The sequence below is a fragment of the Anomaloglossus baeobatrachus genome, chromosome 9 (genome assembly GCF_048569485.1).
Source record: "Anomaloglossus baeobatrachus isolate aAnoBae1 chromosome 9, aAnoBae1.hap1, whole genome shotgun sequence".
NCBI classification, from domain to species: domain Eukaryota; kingdom Metazoa; phylum Chordata; class Amphibia; order Anura; family Aromobatidae; genus Anomaloglossus; species Anomaloglossus baeobatrachus.
In genome coordinates, this window is record NC_134361.1 from 30,565,983 (window position 1) to 30,580,772 (window position 14,790).

General features: G+C 46.3%; 1 protein-coding gene across 1 annotated transcript in view; it reads right to left on the reverse strand.

Annotated features, from left to right (window-relative positions):
* Positions 1-14,079, reverse strand: part of DLL3 (delta like canonical Notch ligand 3) — a 96,081-nt gene extending 82,002 nt beyond the window's left edge. The window contains exons 1-2 of the mRNA XM_075324835.1: positions 13,625-14,079; positions 13,063-13,302 (exon numbers count right to left, since the gene is read on the reverse strand). Coding sequence (XP_075180950.1) covers positions 13,063-13,302; positions 13,625-13,675 — 291 coding nt within the window. The 5' untranslated portion in view covers positions 13,676-14,079. The remainder of the gene's footprint in view (positions 1-13,062; positions 13,303-13,624) is intronic.
* Between the last annotated feature and the right edge of the window lie 711 nt (positions 14,080-14,790).

The window sequence follows — 14,790 nt, forward strand, 5'->3', positions numbered from 1 at the left end:
GTGTGACTTGTATTGAAGCCTATGGGGAGTGTGCTGTGTGTGACTTGTATTGAAGCCTATGGGAAGTGTGCTGTGTGTGACTTGTATTGAAGCCTATGGCGAGTGTGCTGTGTGTGACTTGTATTGAAGCCTATGGGGAGTGTGCTGTGTGTGACTTGTATTGAAGCCTATGGGGAGTGTGCTGGGTGTGACTTGTATTGAAGCCTATGGGGAGTGTGCTGTGTGTGACTTGTATTGAAGCCTATGGGGAGTGTGCTGGGTGTGACTTGTATTGAAGCCTATGGGAAGTGTGCTGTGTGTGACTTGTATTGAAGCCTATGGGGAGTGTGCTGTGTGTGACTAGTATTGAAGCCTATGGGGAGTGTGCTGTGTGTGACTTGTATTGAAGCCTATGGCGAGTGTGCTGGGTGTGACTTGTATTGAAGCCTATGGGGAGTGTGCTGTGTGTGACTTGTATTGAAGCCTATGGGAAGTGTGCTGTGTGTGACTTGTATTGAAGCCTATGGGGAGTGTGCTGTGTGTGACTTGTATTGAAGCCTATGGGGAGTGTGCTGTGTGTGACTTGTATTGAAGCCTATGGGGAGTGTGCTGTGTGTGACTTGTATTGAAGCCTATGGGGAGTGTGCTGGGTGTGACTTGTATTGAAGCCTATGGGGAGTGTGCTGTGTGTGACTTGTATTGAAGCCTATGGGGAGTGTGCTGGGTGTGACTTGTATTGAAGCCTATGGGAAGTGTGCTGGGTGTGACTTGTATTGAAGCCTATGGGAAGTGTGCTGTGTGTGACTTGTATTGAAGCCTATGGGGAGTGTGCTGTGTGTGACTAGTATTGAAGCCTATGGGAAGTGTGTTGTGTGTGACTTGTATTGAAGCCTATGGGGAGTGTGCTGTGTGTGACTTGTATTGAAGCCTATGGGGAGTGTGCTGGGTGTGACTTGTATTGAAGCCTATGGGAAGTGTGCTGTGTGTGACTTGTATTGAAGCCTATGGGGAGTGTGCTGTGTGTGACTAGTATTGAAGCCTATGGGAAGTGTGCTGTGTGTGACTTGTATTGAAGCCTATGGGGAGTGTGCTGTGTGTGACTTGTATTGAAGCCTATGGGGAGTGTGCTGGGTGTGACTTGTATTGAAGCCTATGGGGAGTGTGCTGTGTGTGACTTGTATTGAAGCCTATGGGGAGTGTGCTGGGTGTGACTTGTATTGAAGCCTATGGGAAGTGTGCTGGGTGTGACTTGTATTGAAGCCTATGGGAAGTGTGCTGGGTGTGACTTGTATTGAAGCCTATGGGGAGTGTGCTGTGTGTGACTAGTATTGAAGCCTATGGGAAGTGTGTTGTGTGTGACTTGTATTGAAGCCTATGGGGAGTGTGCTGTGTGTGACTTGTATTGAAGCCTATGGGGAGTGTGCTGGGTGTGACTTGTATTGAAGCCTATGGGAAGTGTGCTGTGTGTGACTTGTATTGAAGCCTATGGGGAGTGTGCTGTGTGTGACTAGTATTGAAGTCTATGGGGAGTGTGCTGTGTGTGACTTGTATTGAAGCCTATGGGGAGTGTGCTGTGTGTGACTAGTATTGAAGCCTATGGGGAGTGTGCTGTGTGTGACTTGTATTGAAGCCTATGGGGAGTGTGCTGTGTGTGACTTGTATTGAAGCCTATGGGGAGTGTGCTGTGTGTGACTAGTATTGAAGCCTATGGGGAGTGTGCTGGGTGTGACTTGTATTGAAGCCTATGGGAAGTGTGCTGTGTGTGACTTGTATTGAAGCCTATGGGGAGTGTGCTGTGTGTGACTAGTATTGAAGCCTATGGGGAGTGTGCTGTGTGTGACTAGTATTGAAGCCTATGGGAAGTTTTCTGTGTGTGACTAGTATTGAAGCCTATGGGGAGTGTGCTGTGTGTGACTTGTATTGAAGCCTATGGGGAGTGTGCTGGGTGTGACTTGTATTGAAGCCTATGGGGAGTGTGCTGTGTGTGACTTGTATTGAAGCCTATGGCGAGTGTGCTGGGTGTGACTTGTATTGAAGCCTATGGGAAGTGTGCTGGGTGTGACTTGTATTGAAGCCTATGGGAAGTGTGCTGGGTGTGACTTGTATTGAAGCCTATGGGGAGTGTGCTGTGTGTGACTAGTATTGAAGCCTATGGGGAGTGTGCTGTGTGTGACTAGTATTGAAGCCTATGGGAAGTTTTCTGTGTGTGACTAGTATTGAAGCCTATGGGGAGTGTGCTGTGTGTGACTTGTATTGAAGCCTATGGGAAGTGTGCTGTGTGTGACTTGTATTGAAGCCTATGGGGAGTGTGCTGGGTGTGACTTGTATTGAAGCCTATGGGAAGTTTTCTGTGTGTGACTAGTATTGAAGCCTATGGGAAGTGTGCTGTGTGTGACTTGTATTGAAGCCTATGGGGAGTGTTCTGTGTGTGACTTGTATTGAAGCCTATGGGAAGTGTGCTGGGTGTGACTTGTATTGAAGCCTATGGCGAGTGTGCTGTGTGTGACTTGTATTGAAGCCTATGGGGAGTGTGCTGTGTGTGACTTGTATTGAAGCCTATGGGGAGTGTGCTGTGTGTGACTTGTATTGAAGCCTATGGGAAGTGTGCTGGGTGTGACTTGTATTGAAGCCTATGGGGAGTGTGCTGTGTGTGACTTGTATTGAAGCCTATGGGGAGTGTGCTGTGTGTGACTTGTATTGAAGCCTATGGGGAGTGTGCTGTGTGTGACTTGTATTGAAGCCTATGGGGAGTGTGCTGTGTGTGACTTGTATTGAAGCCTATGGGGAGTGTGCTGTGTGTGACTTGTATTGCAGCCTATGGGAAGTGTGCTGTGTGTGACTTGTATTGAAGCCTATGGGGAGTGTGCTGTGTGTGACTTGTATTGAAGCCTATGGGGAGTGTGCTGTGTGTGACTTGTATTGAAGCCTATGGGGAGTGTGCTGTGTGTGACTTGTATTGAAGCCTATGGGGAGTGTGCTGTGTGTGACTTGTATTGAAGCCTATGGGGAGTGTGCTGTGTGTGACTTGTATTGAAGCCTATGGGGAGTGTGCTGTGTGTGACTTGTATTGAAGCCTATGGGGAGTGTGCTGTGTGTGACTTGTATTGAAGCCTATGGGGAGTGTGCTGGGTGTGACTTGTATTGAAGCCTATGGGGAGTGTGCTGTGTGTGACTTGTATTGAAGCCTATGGGAAGTGTGCTGTGTGTGACTTGTATTGAAGCCTATGGGGAGTGTGCTGTGTGTGACTTGTATTGAAGCCTATGGGGAGTGTGCTGTGTGTGACTTGTATTGAAGCCTATGGGGAGTGTGCTGGGTGTGACTTGTATTGAAGCCTATGGGAAGTGTGCTGGGTGTGACTTGTATTGAAGCCTATGGGAAGTGTGCTGTGTGTGACTTGTATTGAAGCCTATGGGAAGTGTGCTGTGTGTGACTTGTATTGAAGCCTATGGGGAGTGTGCTGGGTGTGACTTGTATTGAAGCCTATGGGGAGTGTGCTGTGTGTGACTTGTATTGAAGCCTATGGGGAGTGTGCTGTGTGTGACTTGTATTGAAGCCTATGGGAAGTGTGCTGTGTGTGACTTGTATTGAAGCCTATGGGGAGTGTGCTGTGTGTGACTTGTATTGAAGCCTATGGGGAGTGTGCTGGGTGTGACTTGTATTGAAGCCTATGGGAAGTGTGCTGTGTGTGACTTGTATTGAAGCCTATGGGAAGTGTGCTGTGTGTGACTTGTATTGAAGCCTATGGGGAGTGTGCTGGGTGTGACTTGTATTGAAGCCTATGGGGAGTGTGCTGTGTGTGACTTGTATTGCAGCCTATGGCGAGTGTTCTGTGTGTGCCTTGCATTGAAGCCTATGGGGAGTGTGCTGTGTGTGACTTGTATTGAAGCCTATGGGGAGTGTGCTGTGTGTGACTTGTATTGAAGCCTATGGGGAGTGTGCTGTGTGTGACTTGTATTGAAGCCTATGGGGAGTGTGCTGGGTGTGACTTGTATTGCAGCCTATGGGAAGTGTGCTGGGTGTGACTTGTATTGAAGCCTATGGGGAGTGTGCTGTGTGTGACTTGTATTGAAGCCTATGGGAAGTGTGCTGGGTGTGACTTGTATTGAAGCCTATGGGGAGTGTGCTGTGTGTGACTTGTATTGAAGCCTATGGGGAGTGTGCTGTGTGTGACTTGTATTGAAGCCTATGGGAAGTGTGCTGTGTGTGACTTGTATTGAAGCCTATGGGGAGTGTGCTGTGTGTGACTTGTATTGAAGCCTATGGGAAGTGTGCTGTGTGTGACTTGTATTGAAGCCTATGGGGAGTGTGCTGTGTGTGACTTGTATTGAAGCCTATGGGAAGTGTGCTGTGTGTGACTTGTATTGAAGCCTATGGGGAGTGTGCTGTGTGTGACTTGTATTGAAGCCTATGGGAAGTGTGCTGTGTGTGACTTGTATTGAAGCCTATGGGGAGTGTGCTGTGTGTGACTTGTATTGAAGCCTATGGGAAGTGTGCTGTGTGTGACTTGTATTGAAGCCTATGGGGAGTGTGCTGGGTGTGACTTGTATTGAAGCCTATGGGGAGTGTGCTGTGTGTGACTTGTATTGAAGCCTATGGGAAGTGTGCTGTGTGTGACTTGTATTGAAGCCTATGGGGAGTGTGCTGTGTGTGACTTGTATTGAAGCCTATGGGAAGTGTGCTGTGTGTGACTTGTATTGAAGCCTATGGGAAGTGTGCTGTGTGTGACTTGTATTGAAGCCTATGGGGAGTGTGCTGTGTGTGACTTGTATTGAAGCCTATGGGAAGTGTGCTGTGTGTGACTTGTATTGAAGCCTATGGGGAGTGTGCTGGGTGTGACTTGTATTGAAGCCTATGGGGAGTGTGCTGGGTGTGACTTGTATTGAAGCCTATGGGAAGTGTGCTGGGTGTGACTTGTATTGAAGCCTATGGGAAGTGTGCTGGGTGTGACTTGTATTGAAGCCTATGGGAAGTGTGCTGTGTGTGACTTGTATTGAAGCCTATGGGGAGTGTGCTGGGTGTGACTTGTATTGAAGCCTATGGGAAGTGTGCTGGGTGTGACTTGTATTGAAGCCTATGGGAAGTGTGCTGGGTGTGACTTGTATTGAAGCCTATGGGGAGTGTGCTGTGTGTGACTCGTATTGAAGCCTATGGGGAGTGTGCTGTGTGTGACTCGTATTGAAGCCTATGGGGAGTGTGCTGTGTGTGACTTGTATTGAAGCCTATGGGGAGTGTGCTGTGTGTGACTTGCATTGAAGCCTATGGGAAGTGTGCTGGGTGTGACTTGTATTGAAGCCTATGGGGAGTGTGCTGTGTGTGACTTGTATTGAAGCCTATGGGAAGTGTGCTGGGTGTGACTTGTATTGAAGCCTATGGGAAGTGTGCTGTGTGTGACTTGTATTGAAGCCTATGGGGAGTGTGCTGTGTGTGACTTGCATTGAAGCCTATGGGAAGTGTGCTGTGTGTGACTTGTATTGAAGTCTATGGGAAGTGTGCTGGGTGTGACTTGTATTGAAGTCTATGGGAAGTGTGCTGGGTGTGACTTGTATTGAAGCCTATGGGAAGTGTGCTGTGTGTGACTTGCATTGAAGCCTATGGGAAGTGTGCTGTGTGTGACTTGTATTGAAGTCTATGGGAAGTGTGCTGGGTGTGACTTGTATTGAAGCCTATGGGAAGTGTGCTGTGTGTGACTTGTATTGAAGCCTATGGGAAGTGTGCTGGGTGTGACTTGTATTGAAGCCTATGGGAAGTGTGCTGTGTGTGACTTGTATTGAAGCCTATGGGGAGTGTGCTGTGTGTGACTTGCATTGAAGCCTATGGGAAGTGTGCTGTGTGTGACTTGTATTGAAGTCTATGGGAAGTGTGCTGGGTGTGACTTGTATTGAAGTCTATGGGAAGTGTGCTGGGTGTGACTTGTATTGAAGCCTATGGGAAGTGTGCTGTGTGTGACTTGCATTGAAGCCTATGGGAAGTGTGCTGTGTGTGACTTGTATTGAAGTCTATGGGAAGTGTGCTGGGTGTGACTTGTATTGAAGCCTATGGGGAGTGTGCTGTGTGTGACTTGTATTGAAGCCTATGGGAAGTGTGCTGTGTGTGACTTGTATTGAAGCCTATGGGAAGTGTGCTGTATGTGACTTGTATTGAAGCCTATGGGGAGTGTGCTGTGTGTGACTTGTATTGAAGCCTATGGGGAGTGTGCTGGGTGTGACTTGCATTGAAGCCTATGGGAAGTGTGCTGTGTGTGACTTGTATTGAAGCCTATGGGGAGTGTGCTGTGTGTGACTTGTATTGAAGCCTATGGGAAGTGTGCTGGGTGTGACTTGTATTGAAGCCTATGGGGAGTGTGCTGTGTGTGACTTGTATTGAAGCCTATGGGGAGTGTGCTGTGTGTGACTTGTATTGAAGCCTATGGGGAGTGTGCTGGGTGTGACTTGTATTGAAGCCTATGGGGAGTGTGCTGTGTGTGACTTGTATTGAAGCCTATGGGAAGTGTGCTGTGTGTGACTTGTATTGAAGCCTATGGGAAGTGTGCTGTGTGTGACTTGTATTGAAGCCTATGGGGAGTGTGCTGTGTGTGACTTGTATTGAAGCCTATGGGAAGTGTGCTGTGTGTGACTTGTATTGAAGCCTATGGGAAGTGTGCTGGGTGTGACTTGTATTGAAGCCTATGGGAAGTGTGCTGGGTGTGACTTGTATTGAAGCCTATGGGGAGTGTGCTGGGTGTGACTTGTATTGAAGCCTATGGGAAGTGTGCTGTGTGTGACTTGTATTGAAGCCTATGGGGAGTGTGCTGTGTGTGACTTGTATTGAAGCCTATGGGAAGTGTGCTGTGTGTGACTTGTATTGAAGCCTATGGGGAGTGTGCTGTGTGTGACTTGTATTGAAGCCTATGGGGAGTGTGCTGTGTGTGACTTGTATTGCAGCCTATGGCGAGTGTTCTGTGTGTGCCTTGCATTGAAGCCTATGGGGAGTGTGCTGTGTGTGACTTGTATTGAAGCCTATGGGGAGTGTGCTGTGTGTGACTTGTATTGAAGCCTATGGGAAGTGTGCTGTGTGTGACTTGTATTGAAGCCTATGGGAAGTGTGCTGTGTGTGACTTGTATTGAAGCCTATGGGAAGTGTGCTGGGTGTGACTTGTATTGAAGCCTATGGGAAGTGTGCTGGGTGTGACTTGTATTGAAGCCTATGGGGAGTGTGCTGTGTGTGACTTGTATTGAAGCCTATGGGGAGTGTGCTGTGTGTGACTTGTATTGAAGCCTATGGGGAGTGTGCTGTGTGTGACTTGTATTGAAGCCTATGGGGAGTGTGCTGGGTGTGACTTGTATTGAAGCCTATGGGGAGTGTGCTGTGTGTGACTTGTATTGAAGCCTATGGGAAGTGTGCTGTGTGTGACTTGTATTGAAGCCTATGGGGAGTGTGCTGTGTGTGACTTGTATTGAAGCCTATGGGGAGTGTGCTGTGTGTGACTTGTATTGAAGCCTATGGGAAGTGTGCTGGGTGTGACTTGTATTGAAGCCTATGGGAAGTGTGCTGTGTGTGACTTGTATTGAAGCCTATGGGGAGTGTGCTGTGTGTGACTTGTATTGAAGCCTATGGGGAGTGTGCTGTGTGTGACTTGTATTGCAGCCTATGGGGAGTGTGCTGTGTGTGACTTGTATTGAAGCCTATGGGGAGTGTGCTGTGTGTGACTTGTATTGAAGCCTATGGGAAGTGTGCTGTGTGTGACTTGTATTGAAGCCTATGGGGAGTGTGCTGTGTGTGACTTGTATTGAAGCCTATGGGGAGTGTGCTGGGTGTGACTTGTATTGAAGCCTATGGGGAGTGTGCTGGGTGTGACTTGTATTGCAGCCTATGGGGAGTGTGCTGTGTGTGACTTGTATTGAAGCCTATGGGGAGTGTGCTGTGTGTGACTTGTATTGAAGCCTATGGGGAGTGTGCTGTGTGTGACTTGTATTGAAGCCTATGATGGGGAGTGTGCTGTGTGTGACTTGTATTGCAGCCTATGGCGAGTGTGCTGTGTGTGACTTGTATTGAAGCCTATGGGGAGTGTGCTGTGTGTGACTTGTATTGAAGCCTATGGGAAGTGTGCTGTGTGTGACTTGTATTGAAGCCTATGGGGAGTGTGCTGTGTGTGACTTGTATTGAAGCCTATGGGGAGTGTGCTGTGTGTGACTTGTATTGAAGCCTATGGGAAGTGTGCTGGGTGTGACTTGTATTGAAGCCTATGGGAAGTGTGCTGGGTGTGACTTGTATTGAAGCCTATGGGGAGTGTGCTGTGTGTGACTTGTATTGAAGCCTATGGGGAGTGTGCTGTGTGTGACTTGTATTGAAGCCTATGGGGAGTGTGCTGGGTGTGACTTGTATTGAAGCCTATGGGGAGTGTGCTGGGTGTGACTTGTATTGAAGCCTATGGGAAGTGTGCTGTGTGTGACTTGTATTGAAGCCTATGGGGAGTGTGCTGTGTGTGACTTGTATTGAAGTCTATGGGAAGTGTGCTGGGTGTGACTTGTATTGAAGTCTATGGGGAGTGTGCTGTGTGTGACTTGCATTGAAGCCTATGGGGAGTGTGCTGTGTGTGACTTGTATTGAAGCCTATGGGAAGTGTGCTGGGTGTGACTTGTATTGAAGCCTATGGGGAGTGTGCTGTGTGTGACTTGTATTGAAGCCTATGGGGAGTGTGCTGTGTGTGACTTGTATTGAAGCCTATGGGGAGTGTGCTGGGTGTGACTTGTATTGAAGCCTATGGGAAGTGTGCTGTGTGTGACTTGTATTGAAGCCTATGGGAAGTGTGCTGTGTGTGACTTGTATTGAAGCCTATGGGGAGTGTGCTGTGTGTGACTTGTATTGAAGCCTATGGGGAGTGTGCTGGGTGTGACTTGTATTGAAGCCTATGGGGAGTGTGCTGTGTGTGACTTGTATTGAAGCCTATGGGGAGTGTGCTGGGTGTGACTTGTATTGAAGCCTATGGGGAGTGTGCTGTGTGTGACTTGTATTGAAGCCTATGGGGAGTGTGCTGGGTGTGACTTGTATTGAAGCCTATGGGGAGTGTGCTGTGTGTGACTTGTATTGAAGCCTATGGGGAGTGTGCTGGGTGTGACTTGTATTGAAGCCTATGGGAAGTGTGCTGTGTGTGACTTGTATTGAAGCCTATGGGGAGTGTGCTGTGTGTGACTTGTATTGAAGCCTATGGGGAGTGTTCTGTGTGTGACTTGTATTGAAGCCTATGGGGAGTGTTCTGTGTGTGACTTGTATTGAAGCCTATGGGGAGTGTGCTGTGTGTGACTTGTATTGAAGCCTATGGGGAGTGTGCTGTGTGTGACTTGTATTGAAGCCTATGGGGAGTGTGCTGGGTGTGACTTGGAGAAATCCGCTTCTTTCTTCTCCTGGACTGATTTTTCATTCTCATAACTATCAATTCATAGATAAAATGTGTCTTCAATGAATAAAAAACCTTTTTTCCTATTACTGTGATAGGAGATGACGGTTGGTGCTCATAAGGTTCTATGGAGAACTGGAACTAACGTTTCAGGAGAACTCACGGCAGAATATCTGTGTCTGTCTAACCCCTCTCCCCCCCTCCATTAAATGTTATGGGCACCAACTGTCATCTCCTATCTCAGTAATGGGATAATTGGTATTCACGAAGGGGACATTTTACCTGGGAATTGAAAATTTTGAGAGTGAAAGATCAGATTTCTCTAATAAGATATATTACGTTATTTTATTTTTGCCTGTACTAATGAGGTATAACAAAAAATTAAAACGATGGCTACTCTTTATAGAAAGCCAAACCAGAAGATCTATTTACAGACTTGTTTCAGGGTTTTTGCTCCTCATCAGTGCAAAGCAGGAGAACTTATTGTTTTCTCATTTTGGAGAGTGAAAATTTGACATAGAGAGAGTTATAACCCATGAATTGCTCCCCTGGGGTCTTGAATAGCCTATTCAAAGACCAGTCAATCATTATCCTGCTTTGCACTGATGAGGAACCAAATCCAGGAACCAGTGTCTGCAAATAGATATTTCTAGTTTGGCGCGTTCTATCCTAAGTCATAAGACAATGCATTAGGTTAATATTGTTTTTTACGATTCCTACCTCCAGTAGGTGGCGTTAGAGTCCCTGTTCTCTTTTTGCACAGCACAGGGAAGGCATAAGAATGATGAGCACTAGCTGCACCATCAACCTAAAATCTTTAACACCTATCATGAGCCAGAGATGCTTTTTTTTTTTTACCGCCACTGAACAATTGTTTGTCAGCCCACCTTTGTCGTAGCAAAGTCATAATACCATTACTTTGGTTGTCTTGTACCAAAGTTCATAAAGAGTGCACGGACATTTATTGTGGAATCAGCTATGTACCTGGTGTCTTACATGTGCAATCCCTTTCATTTATGCCACTTAAAAGGAATAGGTCACCACCTAATTTGAGAGCAGGACAATGTAGAGAGAGAGACCCTGATTCCAACGATGTATCACTTGCTGGGCTACTTGCTGCAATTTTAATAAAATCCCAGTTTTATCTGCTCCAGCTAAATCACTTCTCTGAGTGCTGAGCTGTGTATAACTCCGCCCACTCCACTGATGCACAGTGTACCAATTAGTGTTGTGGGGGTGGGGTTATACAGAGTTCAGCATTCAGAGAACTGGGAGATCTGCAGCAGATAAAAAGGGGATTTTACCCAAACTGCAGCAAGCAGCCTAGTAAGTGACACATCGTTGGAATCAGGGTCTCTGTCTTGATATCATGCTGCAGGAGTAAAAACAGGGATTTTATCAAAACTGCAGCAAGCAACCTAGTAAGGCACACATCGTTGGAATCAGGGTCTCTGTCTTTATATCATGCTGCAGGAGTAAAAACAGGGATTTTATCAAAACTGCAGCAAGCAGCCTAGTAAGTGACACATCGTTGGAATCAGGGTCTCTGTCTTGATATCATGCTGCAGGAGATAAAACAGGGATTTTATCAAAACTGCAGCAAGCAGCCTAGTAAGTGACACATCGTTGGAATCAGGGTCTCTGTCTCTACAACATGCTGCAGGAGAAAAGTTTCTGGGAGACGACAGATCTGCATAGTGCACCTTTCTGAATGCTCTGCCCGAGGAGAGGTGGCACTGGCACTGCGCACCATTCTTACTGCAGACTATACAATGTTTATCTTTCTGAAAAGTGTATTCTATAGTCATAAAAATACATTAAATATTTGCTAGAAACTCCCACTAGTGCACCTCCTACATAAACCTCTGCAGTTACACACCACCACACATTGTTATAAAACATTTTTAGTTTATTCGTGGGTCGATTCATCATTTGAGGTTTTTCCTTTTAAGTTACTCCTCTTTTTTGTTTTGCGGAATTCATTGACTTTTTTTGCGCCAACTTCTTCAAAGTGGCACACGCAATGAATTTTTATCGAAATTATATATGCTCTTTTTGTGCATTTTTTTGCAATTTTTTAAAAGCCGCTCAATTATGTAAAACGATACAGATTCGTCATAAACCACAAAAAATAAAATAAAAATTAGGCAGGTTTCGTACTCCATCGGGGTAGTGGAAAACAATTGCGTAAAACTTGTGCAACATTTCAAATTTTGCAAATGATCAGTTAGGCTAAAACATCTGGAGAACCAAAACTATGACCAAAATGCCCCCAAAAAACAAGTAAAGTTAGCTTAAAAAAAAAAAAAACAGATGCAAAAGTACAGAGTAAGCATAAGTGTCACGATTCAGCCACGTGCACACGTTGAGTTTTTGGTGATTTTTTTTTTACCGCCGAATTTGGAAGCCAAAACCAGGAGTAGGGGGAAAATGCAGAAGTGGTGCCCATGTTTCGATTCCACTCCTGGTTTTGGCTTTAGGCCCCTTTCACACATCAGTTTTTTGCCATCAGTCACAATCCGTCGAATTTTGAAAAAAAAAACCGGATCCAGCGACTGATGCCTCTGGATCCGTTTTTTCTCATTGACTTGTATTAGCAATGGATTGCGACAAATGGCCTCACGTTTCATCTGTCGTTCGACGGATCCGTCAAAAATGTTTGTCCATCGGACGGAGACAACGGACAAGGTAACGTTTTTTGTCTACGTTGAAAAATCGGACAGCGACGGATCCGTCGCTGTACGTTGTTTGGTAGAATGGAAGCCTATGGGCGCAGGATCCATCGTAATCCGGATTACGACGGCTAGCCTCACGTTTCATCCGTTGTTCGACGCATCCGATGTTTGTCCATCGGATGGAGACGACCGCCACAGTAACGTTTTTTTGTGTACGTCGAAAAACGGACAATGACGGATCCATCGCCGTTCGTTGTTTGGTAGAATCGAAGACGGAATCCAGCAACGGATTCCGTTGTTTTTAACTGAGCATGCTCCAATTATTATTTCGCCCCCAGCTAGACAGATCCGTCGAAAAACGGATCCGTCGCATCAGTTTAGCCACAATCTGCGACTGGTCAGTCGATCCGTCGAGAAAACTGATTGTGACTGATGGCAAAAAACTGATGGCAAAAAACACGTTGGGTACCGAATACCCAACGTGTGCACGTGGCCTTACGACTATTTTTACACAGAAAAAAAGGTGGAAAGACCGTGATGAGTTGGGACTCAGATGTTTTATTAAAGATGTGTGGAGATTTCGGTAGGAGGTATATACGATAAATGGAACTATTCCACCATGGGGTTGAGGGTCGCCCAATATACAAAGGTTCTTGTGGGTGTGAGGAGTGGGCAAAGGCTCGAGGAGATGGGAATCACCAGTGACCAAAGGATCCACCACTAGAAGACTGGAAATGTAATTTCCATTTGAGATGAGATGCTTCTAAACGTCTACGGCTCATCTTAAATATCACTTCTTGGGCTACAGAATACATCAAATTTTATCTTACGAGTGTCTATAAAGACTTTATGCGGGTCAAAGATCAGCCTTTATTTTGTCAGCAGCTGCCACTTCTGCAACCAGCTGTCAAGTAGAAAGGAACAAAACAACAGAGAAACCACCTGGCTGGGTCAATGTCGTTGCCTCCTGGCCTTGAAACCTCGGGGACGTTACATGAAGTATCACAATACTCAACAGCTGTACGGTTACTCACCGGCCACTTGAAGTGAAAGGGGACTCGTACGGGGCTGCTGGCCGCTATGGCCGCCGGATCCACAGCCATCAAGTCACCCAAGGCTGTTCCGAAGGTGCAAGGAGGATCTGGAGACACCACGGGCTGGGCATGTTTGAGACACACTCGGAAGAAGATGTGACAGGAGTGACCGGCTACGCAAACACTTCGAGGACTGCTGAAGGAATGGACCTTCAGTTCAAACACTCCGGCTGCCTCCACCTGGGAATATAGAGACGGAAATTGGACCACCAGGTAGTCATGGACAAGATCTGAGAAGGGTTCTTCAAGATGAAGAACATTGAACACCAAATAGTGAAAATTGTTACTCGTCAACCACTTCAAACCTATTTGCAAGATTAATCTAGGTCACAGAACAAAACCTATATTATGAGTCTTTCAAAGTGGGACAGGTGATGGGGGAAGTTATCCCAAATATTCAGGTATGAACTCATCACATAGAGAAGATATAACCAGGCAAGACTGACTCATTGGACAAAGAGTTGCCCAGTAGTACGTATAATTCGGGATGGTTGGTACTCACCGTTGGCAGGAATAGTAGCACCACCAAGAGTAGTGGAGTTTTTGCTGTCATCGTATGGACTTTCTCGGGGATGAAGCCGAAGTTGACGCAGTCCTACTGGAGGGATTGAATTGAAGAATTAGGAACTAAAGTCAGGTATCTCCACGAAGCAAAGTGTAGAGAAAGGATAAGAGAAACTTGAGGAATTGTCCAGCAAGTTGGTAGAGCAAAGGTTTGGAGTTATCCAAGCTGGTGGTAGACCTGGTGGGTATATGCCAGGCAGGCAAAAGTATATCTCAGGTTAGGCAAGTTTGTGTGAAATAGATTGTAGATCAGCCTGGCGGGCTTTTTTGGCAGAGCCAGCTTCCCTTCAGAAGTGATGTGTCCGGATCAGGCAGGCATCACTGATGGGCACGCTCCCTATTGAATCCTGTGTGGTCTTTTGTCCTCGGAGCTTGTCTGCTTTGGCTGTGACTAAAGTTCTTCTAAGTCAATCCTGGGGCTTTATACGGAGCCTCCTGGTGTTACATAGCCCCCTCCCTCACTCCCCCCCTCCAAATTTAACCTCCCCTCCTCCTCCTCCTCCCTCCTTTCCATCCCTTCCTCCTCACATCACACTTTTCTTTGATCAGCTTTCCGAAAACCATGAAGAAAACAAATTAAAGTCTTATCCTAAACAACAGGAGCCATGGCTTCACCCGGACCTCATCTCCCGGGGACGTGTATTGTCAGAAGATCCAAAGCCAAGAACGGGCTCAAAATGGGACCTGTTATATCATTCCCCCCGCCAAGGCCATTCAGTGTATAATCCATTAGGCAATATTATAAACATAAAAAAAATAATAGGAGCTTTATAATCTCCGGAACGGATGGAGAAAATGATGGAAATTTTGGAGGGAAAAGTTGAAACCTGACCAAAGTGAAGATGTCCTCATGACAATTTAACCAACATTTCTAATTATCAGAACTTCTTTTTTGGGAAGATCGTATGTGCCTCAAAAGTTTGGACAATGGAAATGATAAATATTTACCTTCATGGGAGCTTTTGGGGTAAGATCATCTATATTAGCCAAAATGCAGAACCACCCTACAAAAAGCATCTGGAGCGGACCGGCGGCTTTTATGCATTATATTAGCACCGTAGATTATGCCTTTATTAGGTTCTCTTCTGATAATAAATAGGGATG